Source organism: Pristiophorus japonicus, chromosome 5 (assembly GCF_044704955.1).
Source record: "Pristiophorus japonicus isolate sPriJap1 chromosome 5, sPriJap1.hap1, whole genome shotgun sequence".
Classification (NCBI taxonomy): Eukaryota; Metazoa; Chordata; class Chondrichthyes; family Pristiophoridae; genus Pristiophorus; species Pristiophorus japonicus.
Window position 1 is genome coordinate 36,783,115 of NC_091981.1, and position 11,729 is coordinate 36,794,843.

At 43.7% G+C, this 11,729-nt stretch overlaps 1 protein-coding gene across 1 annotated transcript in view; it reads right to left on the minus strand.

Annotated features, from left to right (window-relative positions):
- mturn (maturin, neural progenitor differentiation regulator homolog (Xenopus)) overlaps nucleotides 1-7,683 on the minus strand; it is a 32,990-nt gene extending 25,307 nt beyond the window's left edge. The window contains exon 1 of the mRNA XM_070880543.1: nucleotides 6,932-7,683. Within this exon, the coding sequence (XP_070736644.1) occupies nucleotides 6,932-7,093 (162 nt within the window). The 5' untranslated portion in view covers nucleotides 7,094-7,683. The remainder of the gene's footprint in view (nucleotides 1-6,931) is intronic.
- Nucleotides 7,684-11,729: the final 4,046 nt, after the last annotated feature.

Consider the following 11,729-nt stretch of genomic DNA (forward strand, 5'->3'; position numbering starts at 1 on the left):
CGCATTGTACTGATCCAAAAATTGAAAATTTTGTTTGAGCTGCTGTCCCATAAAAAATTTAAATAATCTAGAACAAAATCATTATTCTCACTCGTGTTTCTACAGCATTGTAAATTCCTGGACATTTTCCTGGAACAAATTACTCCTGTGTTGGGAGTCTGAGGTTCAATTTGGAGTATGAGTCAGAGCTCAAATTACTGGATTGGGTTTTGGTGTCCATTTCTTTTGCAAATGTATTAGTTGCTCAAACTTAAGCTGCAGTCAGTGCCAATTGCAGAAAACCCCTTCCCTCTTTTAGTTCCACCCACTGCCTGTCAAAGTTCAGATGACCTGATCTGTTCCCCATGCACATTTCCTCATTAATCTTGAGCTCATCCTCCTCAGCAGCATCATCAGTCCTACCTAGTATCTGGAGTCTGTTTGTCTTCTACCATTTGCCGATACAGCATTGAGAATCCGTAGTTCTGGAATCAGGAATGTTCCAGAATCCAGTCCGATCGGTGGTAGGGTTGTCCGGAATCCGTAAAATGCTCCAGAATCCAGACCAGATGACCCTGCCAACCTCAGGCCTCACCTCGCCGCTACTCACCTCATCACCGCTGCTCTTACCTCGGGGCCTCCTCGCCAGCCCGCCCGACGCAACAGCTCCTCAGCGGGGGCTGGACGGTGATGACCTCCTCGGCGGGGGCTGGACAGCCCAACGATGACCTCCTCGGCCGGGCCAGATGACAACCTCCTCAGCGGGACCAGACGGCCCGAAGTCCAGAACAACCTCGATCTTGAGGGTTCCGGATTTTAAGCGCTGCACTTGCATACACCTTGATGCTTCACTTCCCCCCCCCCCATCTATTTCACCGGCTGATCTCAACACTAGCAACACATCTTTAATGAACTATGCACTCTCACTAACCCCCTCTGTGCATATCAACTAAACAAGCCATTTGGTCAGGCTATTAATTAGCACTGTCTGGCTTCCACAACTTTGAGTATACTAAAATATAGGAAGTTTACGACCAGAAAGACCCTCAGGTCCAATAGGGTGACCCCAAAACCAATGCCTCCCAAATCATCCACTCCTACATACAGCTATTCCATTCTCCCTTGAATTTTTATTTTCCACATAATCGGTTTCCCTGGGCAGTTTGTTTCACATGTTCATTACCCTCAAGTAGTTCAGTTTAAACTGTGCACCTTCTTTCTTTTAAGCTCGAGTCACATTCTCTGTTTCTGTTCCTCTGCCACAAACAAATGATGGGACACTTCAGGTTACATCTCCTCAGGTCACTAAAGCTCAAAAAGTAGTCACCAGAGTATATTTTTGGGCCTTTCACAGCTTACTGTTGAATGCGTAAGGTAAACGTGTCATGGATTGTGCGTAGATTCAAATCATCTGCAAATTAGAATGAATGTACAAAAGGAGAAGTAGAAACTTACGTCTGAAAATCAGACTCAGTTTGTAAATGAAGTAAAACCAACAATTCCGAATAAGTCTGCGGGAGACGATTCTAAGCATCTACAGATTAGTGAAAGGGCACATAGAATGCATCTCAATAACAAGTGACCTTTTGACTGGCAAAAAACGAGTAATTATGACTTCTCATCAAAAAGTAGTATTTTAAAGAGCATATACCAAATTCCACTCCCCATCAAAAAAAAAATCAGCTTTGCGTGTCTGCCATGGGACCAAAAAAAATTCAAGGTAGAGTGGATGGCTGCATCCAACATATAAATTGGAGTGTAGAAAATGTTGCATGATGTCTTGCATTTATATAGCGCCTTGCACAACCACCAAATGTCTCAAAGTGCTTTACAGCCAGTGAAGTATTTTTGGAGTGTAGTCACTGTTGTAATGTGGGAAACATGGCACAAGCAAGCTTCCACAAACAGTAATGTGATAATGACCAGATAATCTGTTTTTTTGTTATGTTGATTGAGGGATAAATATTGGCCAGGACACCGGGGATGACTCCCCTGTTCTTCTTCGAAATAGTGCCATGGGATCTTTTACGTCCACCTGAGAGCAGATGGGGCCTCCGTTTAATATCTCATCTGAAAGACAGCACTCCCTCAGCACTGCACTGGAGTGTCAACCTAGATTTATGTGCTCAATTCTCTGGAGTGGGACTTGAACCCACAACCTTCTGATTCAGTGGTGAGTGTGCTACCCACTGAGTCACAGCTGTGTCATCATGTCCCTCTGTATTGTTGAGTAATATTAAACATGTTAGAAAATACAAATCAACCTTCTTTGCCAAGTTATCTCTTTCCCCATTCTCCAGTATTTGTGATTAAAGCATGATTTTGTTTTACTCGTCAATCTCCTATGGCACTGCACATGGAGAGTCAAGACTAAGATAGAGCAAGGTTAGAGCATTCGGGATAATTGGGACAGGCATAGATGTAGTTCAGTCATCCCCTTTTAGAAGTAATCAACAGAGAGCGCTCGACAAAATGAATCTTTTTCTTAGTGCTACTTGTACCATCCAGGATGTTCCAAAAATCAAAAAGGGTTGTGGCAATTATCATTTGCCATGTCAACTGGCCCAAAATCCAAATGACATTGCATCAGTTCCTCATTAAGGAAAGGGGGCCCACCTAGCCACCTTTCAACAGTTTTTTTTTTAAAGTCCGAGGATCAGAATCTAGTCCCTCAGTTCCTGGTTTGTGCACCATCAGTACTAAAGCATCGTCAGGTTATGCTCAGTAGCCTTGAACTAGTAAACACCTGCAACAGATGGCCAAATTATTACATTTTTCCTCACCCACACAAAGAATTATTTTCAAGAGCAGAAAATGATCCACAACATATAGCTGAATCATTATGTGCACAAATAATGGATTACAGCAATCAAATTTCTTCTGATCCCTCTAGAATCATCAATCCCAAGTGACAAGAGACACGGGGCCCATGAAACCAGACTCATACGATGACTCAGATGTTCTTTTTTAAAATGGAGACTAAGCTGATTTTAGTGTTAAATGATATCTGCAATGGTCAGACAGGACATGGAAAATATAACACATGGACCTAGACAGCCATCGTAAAAAAAAATTTAATAGAAATATTTTCTCACGGGAGTGGTTGACAGACCTTTGAAGGGAAAATTCAATAAATATTTAAAGCACAGGAAGATAGAGCTATGGAATTAATTTGGGAGTTGGCACCATGGTGAACCAAATGGTCTCCTTCGATGTTATTATGGCTCCATGAAATCACCTTTGCACTTACCAACAACATTTTTGGATGATTCACTCCCACTGTGTCATTCTGTGACCTGTACACCTGTGCTACATGGAACTTGGCTAAATCTTTTCAGCTTTCTTTCCATTGCCCCAAAAATACACATGCACTCGAGAACATTTCAGCTTCCGACTGCATGGCAAGGCATTACGTTGCTCACATCATGTTGTATGGACCAACTGAACACTACTGAAGTGTCCTTTTGTCATTGTATAAACGAAAGATAACTAGAGTAAGCGAGAAGATCTGTATTACAACAATGTTCTTTAAATAAATGCCACAAATCCCACGAGAAAGACAGTTTTTCTCCAAACACATGTTCAATATAGCTTTGCCATGTTGTCAGCTGTCTTCCTTCAGTTTGAAAGACTTACTGAGGACTTCAACAGATAGAATGTACTTCCACTAAATGGACAAAACAAATGAATGATTCGTGTACCTCCCTCTCCCAGTCACTGGGAGAACTAGTGAGATTCTCAAGTTAGAGAAGGATTTTAAAGAAGAGAGTGTGGAGAAGTTTCAGGAGGGAATTCTGGAGTGGAGCCCAGACAATTGAAGTATCTGCCACCAATTATAGGGACGAGGGAGGAAATCTAGAGTCAGATAAACAGAAAGCTTGGGGGAGTTAAAGGAGTGGGAGGGGGGGTGCCAAGATATGATGGGGTGAGGACATGGAAGAATGTAAAGATGAGGATTTTAAACTTGAGGTATTGAGGGACAGGGAGCCAATTTAGGTCAGTGAGGACTGGGTCATACAGGACTTAGTGCCGTACAGGTACATACAGCATCGTTGAGTTTATACGAAAGGTGGAAAATGGGAGGCCAATGAAAGCACTGGAGTAGTCAATTCTGAAGATGACAAAAACATGTCTAAATCTGTTTCAAGCAGCAGAGGGGCTGAGGCGGCAGATGTTGCAACAGTGGATAAAAGTGGTCTTGGGGACGGAGAGGATATGGAGTTGAAGCTTAGTTCAGACACTGCAGTTTTTCAATTTATTCTACAAGTGCAACAGGCAAATGCCAACAGCCCTCCTCCCAGCAAACTAAAGTTCAAACATGGACCTGTGAAATCTTGCATCTCTGCACAAACAGGGGCACTACAGAAGGGAATGGAAATATCAAGTAGATTTTCACTAGCTGACTGACCAGATAAACAGTTCCCAGTGAATTTAAGTCAGTCACTGGTTTTGTATTTCAAATTCTGGGGTAGTGTTCTGTTAAACATTAATGATTAACATGAGTAGAGCTTTTCTTCAAAACCAGATCAGAAATCCAGATCTAACCAGAATATATTTTTTTGAAACTTATAGCAAGTTGTTTCTCCAACACTAAGAACCACCATTTATTTGTAAGCAAGAATCCAAACAGCTAGGCTATCCCAATATAATTTGGTCATTTTGATTATTTTTTAAATTTACCATAAGGAAAAAGTCCTACTGTTGAGAAAATCATCAGAACATCTATACCAGTGACTTCAGTTACAAAGGGCTTAGATAGGCCAACATTATACCATACAGTTCTCCTTCAAAAAAAGTATGCTTGTAGTTAACTTTCTCTTAATACATCTCTATTGCACGTTTCTACAGTTTCATCAATAGTTTGTTGCGTCATAAGATAAGAAATATCACCTTGAATATTAAAAATTCTGGATCCGGGTACAACACAATGTTTCTTCATAAACTAAGCATGTGGTTGCCAGGAATCAAGATGATGGGCGAGGTTAGCAGGAAGTTTTAAATGCAGAGGACTGTTTGAACATGGAATGGCCTATTACAAACAGTGATGGAAGCAGAATCCATAATTACAGTTTTAAAAAAAGGGACACAGATAATTATTTGAAAATTAAATATTTAAAAGGGCAAGTAAATGGAACCAAGTAGATAGCTCTTTCAGAGAGCCGACACAGGCACTTTGGGTCAAACAGTTTCCGTATGTGGTGCAAAATTTTATGATTCTAGGTGTGGAGCAAAATGGGTCTCAGTTTAGGTACCTAGGATGTTGAAGAAAGCAAACAAAATTAAACAAATGCTATTATTCTTTAGAATAGACCAATCCAATGTCTTTGTAGCCAACCTGCAAAACTATGAACAAATCAAAAGCAAGGTTAGTTACTTTAAAACATTTATTTTTATTGCAAGTTCTCTTGTGACTGATCAAATCTTTGTGACTGAATTTATACATCATTTCTTCCCCATCACCCCACTCTGCCCCACCCCCTGATGATTCTGTCCTCTCCACTGACTTTTCCTGGAGCATTGTTCCCCAGGTGCTCTTGGGCATCTCATCCAAGTGCCATTCTTTACTTGTGCGCAGTGAGCATCAACTGACTATCTAGCTATGGCGGCATCGACATCGACATCAACACCCATGTTTCCAACAGCAGTAGGGGACCCCAAGCAATTTACCCCCTCCCTAATCTAGAGGTGCTGAATCTGACTTTAGTAACCCCTCCACCTGCCCTACCAGAATTTAAACCTAGATTATTATTGTGGTGTACAGCTCAGTTCCTTGCTGGACCACTAGGGATTTGGGGGGTGGAATCTTTCATACATCTTTTTGTATTCAGACATAAACTCATTCAAGTGTCATGTAAAATAATCACAAAACCTTCAGAGCTGTATGTCTTCGAGATCAAAATTCTTTTCTCCCCTCCCCCAAAAAGTTTTGCTGCAGAAATGTTAAATGCAACAAATATCCCTAAATAATGAATGCTTATTTATGATGGGTATGCTTGTGGAGACAATGCTGAATGAGGCAAGTCATCTGATTTCTCATATCGACATGGGTAGAGCAATTAAATCATTTGGGCAACGAGTGTACCGCTCCATGATGTCATGCAAGATTCACGCTGAGTTTTCCAGGGAAAATGTTAAAAATTCAGTTCTTTCAACGCTGGCTTTTTTTTTTAAAAAAGGGCAGCAAGAGGGAAGGCGATGACAGGAATTGGACATGAATTCAAATTCCCCATTTAATCTGCAAAATGGATTTTCCAGCTGTTGTTACGTTTGACGCATTGGAAACTTGCATTATAAAAATAGCTGTGAACATTACACTTTTAAAAAATGATACAAGGGTACAACTTTCCAAACAGGACTTGGCAGATAATTTGTCTGAACAACCTGTTCTGCATACGACAAACGCGATGGGGAGCTCAGGGAGGGACATGAGCTGCAACATTATATAACTGCGCCTGTACTGGAGTGGGAGTGTGGACTCAGCCCCCCGGCCCCCCGCAGGTATAACCCCCGACCATGTAAACTCAGAAAGCAGAAGTCCGCATTCACCCATCAGAAATCAGACAAGAAAAATGCAGCAAAGTCTTTGTTCCGCAGCATTACCGAGGAGCGAGGGCAATAGCTGAACCAGCCCCAATAAGAGCCTGATCTAAGGCAGAACAGTTCAGGAGAGGTGTGGGGTATGGGCTGTGAGGGAAGTGTTGGGCTGAAGGGGCGGCGATGCTCTTAGTGAGTTTCTGGTCTGGGGAGGAGAAAGGGGTTAGGATCAATTGGCGGGGATGCCCTGGGTGGGCTTCTGCCATTAAGATACAGGTGGCCGCCGGCCCAGCCCGGGTGCCATAGGAACCGGCCGCCATGACGCAGCAAGTGGATACAGCAAGGCCGAACCGGGTCAAAGAGAGAGGGGAGGGAGCAAGGGAAAGAATCAACTGGGCCCGCCCGCTCGGTAACTCACGAAATTATCCCTGAAATCGCTGTCCGGGCACAGGACGTAGAAGGAGACACCGGGATCCGCGTAGAAATCCAGGCGGCTCTCGGCCTCCTCGGTGGCGATCAGCTCGAACGGGGTGTTGTAGCACCATTTGTCCGCGACGTCGACGAACTGCTGGAATTCCATGGTGGCGGCCGCCGACTTTCCGGTGCGGGTGCGTGTCGTCCGTTACCTCAGCCGCTCCCGCCGCATCGGCCTAGCAGAGAGCGCGGCCCATAACGCGCGCGCCGCTCTTTTGTTTTATCTCTCTCTCGATCTCGAGTCGTCGTCGTCGCTGCCGCTCCCCTGGTGGCGCACTTTTGCAGCTCGGCTAACTGGAAACCTGCAGCTGTGCCGTGTGTCGTCCTTTCCCTCCGGTTTCCAGGCGGATACGTCGGGAGCTCGCGCTCCTCCAGGTCTGCACCGCAGAGCGCGGACCAATCAGGATGCTCGCAGCAGTGGCAGGGCGCACCGGAGGGGGCGGATGCATGCACCCTGCGCAGCCCCGCGTGCCAGCTTTAAGGACCAGCAACGTCACGGCCTTTTCCATCATCCCCCAAATACTCCTTGGTTCCCTACTCCAATTGATGCTGAGTTTTTTTGCTTCCCCTGGCCCAATCACTCTTTGTGTTACCTTGACTGTATTTTTTAAAGGTAAAGAAAGAACTTGCATTTATACAGTGCTTTTCATGTCCAGATGACATTACAGAGCGCTTTACAGCCAATAAAGTTATTTTGAACTGCAGTCACTGTTGTAACCTAAGAAATGTGGTTATGATACTAGATTAATAATTCACAGAACGCGAGTTCAAATCACACCATACACTTCGATAATTTGAATTCCGTTTAAAAATATATAAAAAGCTGCTGTCCATAAAACTGATCACAAAGCTGTCGGATTGTCTTAAAAACCCAACTGGTTCAATATACCCTTAAGACAATCCGACAGCTTCTTGCCACCCATATCCAATTTGAATTACATGTGATTTCAGTCCCACACCAATTAGGGTGCCAACCTGCTATATATGTATATATGCCATTCAATTTACTCATTGATATATTCTATTAACAAATGTAGTGAGCTACCAAATCAGATGCTTATGGATAAATTATACAATCACTGTAATAATCTTTATCCCTCTCCTTTGATAGCATAGAAAATAGGTGCAGGAGTAGACCATCCAGCCCTTCAATAAGATCATGGCTGATCATTCCCTCAGTACCCCTTTCCCGCTTTCTCTGCATACCCCTTGATCCCTTTAACCGTAAGGGCCATATCTAACTCCCTCTTGAATATATCCAATGAACTGGCATCAACAACTTTCTGCGGTAGGGAATTCCACAGGTTAACAACTCTCTGAGTGAAGAAGTTTCTCCTCATCTCAGTCCTAAATGGCCTACCCCTTATCCTAAGACTGTGTCCCCTGGTTCTGGACTTCCCCATCATCGGGAACATTCTTCCCACATCTAACCTGTCCAGTCCCGTCAGAATCTTGTAAGTTTCTATGAAATCCCCTCTCATCCTTCTAAACTCCAGTATATAAAGGCCCAGTTGATCCAGTCTCTCCTCATATGTCAGTCCCGCCATCCCAGGAATCAGTCTGGTGAACCTTCGCTGCACTCCCTCAATAGCAAGAATGTCCTTCCTCAGATTAGGAGACCAAAACTGAACACAATATTCCAGGTGAGGCCTCACCAAGGCCCTGTACAACTGCAGTAAGATCTCCCTGCTCCTATACTCAAATCCCATAGCTATGAAGGCCAACATACCATTTGCCTTCTTCACCGCCTGCTGTACCTGCATGCCAACTTTCAATGACTGATGAACAATGACACCCAGGTCTCGTTGCACCTCCCCCTTTCCTAATCTGCCGCCATTCAGATAATATTCTGGCTTCGTGTTTTTGCTCCCAAAGTTGATAACCTTACATTTATCCACATTATACTGCATCTGCCATGCATTTGCCCACTCACCTAACCTGTCCAAGTCACCCTGCAGCCTTTTAGCGTCCTCCTCACAGCTCACACCGCCACCCAGTTCAGTGTCATCTGCAAACTTGGAAATATTACACTCAATTCCTCCATCTAAATCATTAATGTATATTGTAAAGAGCTGGTGTCCCAGCACTGAGCCCTGCGGTACTCCACTAGTCACTGCCTGCCATTCTGAAAAGGACCCGTTTATCCCGACTCTCTGCTTCCTGTCTGCCAACCAGTTCTCTATCCACGTCAGTACATTACCCCCAATACATGTGCTTTGATTTTACACACCAATCTCTTGTGTGGGACCTTGTCAAAAGCCTTTTGAAAGTCCAAATACACCACATCCACTGGTTCTCCCTTGTCCACTCTACTAGTTACACCCTCAAAAAATTCCAGAAGATTTGTCAAGTATGATTTCCCTTTCATAAATCCATGCTGACTTGGACCGATCCTGTCACTGCTTTCCAAATGCGCTGCTATTTCATCTTTAATAATTGATTCCATCATTTTCCCCTGGGAGGACAAAGATCACAAGTCACATTTGAACAGTGGGGTAAAATAGCTCAATAATCATCAACAACTGAGTGTATATTCTGGATACAAAGCAAGATCTTATTCAGAGGTGAATCAAGTATCCAGTTTAGATTTATGAAACTTTCCAAAGACAATGGTAGAGTTTAACATTGTTCTTCAAATCTGCATGTAAAATGTAAAAATTGTCTTGATGTTGAAACAAAATCAGAGTGCAGGGCACATGACTAACCTGGCATTCGTAGTGTAGACCTAGTAGACCATTAAGTTTTCAAACCTATCCATGAGTAAAACTAAGGAACACTGTGTCCAGAATTTTAATCTGGAGGCGGGTCGGAAGCAGTGGGGTGGGCTAGAAAGCGGTCAGGAAACCTGAGGGAACGGGTTTCCTGCAGGCCTTGCCAAATTTAACGTCAGAGCCTGATTGGCATTTTAAAGCTGTTTCCTGCCTGCAGCCAGCGACATTGCGAGGCTGGCTCGCTGCGGGCGGGTAGACCTGTGGCACTAGGCTGCAGAGAGGAGCGTGGTCAGGGGCTGTAGGAGGATCGGGAGGGAGGGTGGTGTTGAGGGAGGAGGATCCGGGGGGAGAGGGGGGGTGCATGGAAGGATTGGGAGCCAAAGGACAATCGGGGCCGGAGAGGCATCGTGGTGGGAGGGGAAAGGAGAGAAAGATTTGGAGCCGGAGGACGATCAGGGCCAAAAAAGCATCGGACGGGTGGGGGATAAAAAAAAACTGGTGCCGGAGGAACAGCTGGGCTGGAGAGGGTGGCCAGAAAGATGTTCGGAGGCCTGGGGCAAGGGTATCCAATTGCAGGGGGTGGATGGAAAGACCCTAACCTCCTGGATCCAGCAGTCCTCGTCTTGTGAGTTAAATTTGTAATGGTGATTAAATATGAGGCACGCCAGCTTTATTTTAATATTTAAATGGACAACCCGCCTCCTGGTAGAGGGTTGGCTGCCTGCCTCTCCACCTCCACCACACCTTAGTTAAAACTGGAAGTGGGCAGGTTGGGTTTGGGATTCAGTTTTTGAACACTTTAACCTCCCACATGACCCCAACCCACTAATTTTTTGGGGTTACAATTTGCCCCTGTAACACTGGATAGAGTTGGATGAAGAATCCTTGTAAGGCCATTTGATCTCATTTTGAGAGAATACTTTAAATACCATCCTGAGTAGCTAAAGTTCCTTAACATTGAACATTCATACTAGGTATACAAACATTTAAATTGTGATGAATAAAATACATATTAAAAGCTGCTGTATGAATCCATCAGGCTAGTGTGTGGCTGTGGCAAAAATGGTACAAGGTTACTGTCATACAAATCTAAATAAGTTGTTGATCAGACCCATCAGCAGTACTATCTATAGTACTGGTCCTCTAATTACCAGAAGAATATTACCACCCTTGAGAGGGTACAAAGACAATGGTTATCAGATATTTATTAATAAAGGAAGCTGAGTTTGTTTTCTTTGGAAATGGAAGACTGCAAATGACAGGGGACACAGAGGAAGTGAGACTAAACTTTCCCCTCAAAAGAGTAATAGAATTGTGGAATGGCTATGAAATGGTCACTGTAAATAGATTTAAGGGACAATTAGATGTGGAGAGAGAGGAGAGTGAGTGGAGAGAAACAAAATAAACCTGCTCCCAACCTCCTCCAATGTTATGGGGAAATCAGGTTATTCCTCCCAATTAGTCATTTTATTTCTCAATTTACTATTTAGCAGGGTATAACAAATTCGTAATGCATCCAGTGACATTTCAAATTAACATGTTCACTATTCAATTCACACCACCTTGGTTTGGCAGACTAATGCGTTCAGTATCTGGCTTACATTAAATATTAATTCCCTAACTGTACAAAAAATATTTTGATATGGAAATCCTCCTTCCATATTCAAAAGGCTTAGTTGCTACAGTTTGGAAAGTAATGGAGATAGTTACAGCAGCACATTGGCACCTAATTTCCATTTCAATTGGAAATCCTGAGTGATATTTCACAGACAGATGCAGATACAAATCATAAACCCCACATGATGAGGTCCTTACCTGGGATGTGTTGCTAAGGGCAAGTGCTGGAAAGTCATGCAAAAACAGAAAGACGAGTCACCCTAAGCTGCTCTCACATACCTTCCAGTGACTGGTTACTGAATGTTACTGGCAGAAGTCTGGGAGCAGATCACCCACCCACTCACTAGGGCTAGGATTGATGTACAGCGATTGTGAGCAGGGAGAAGACAGAATTGCATCAGACATAAACAGTAA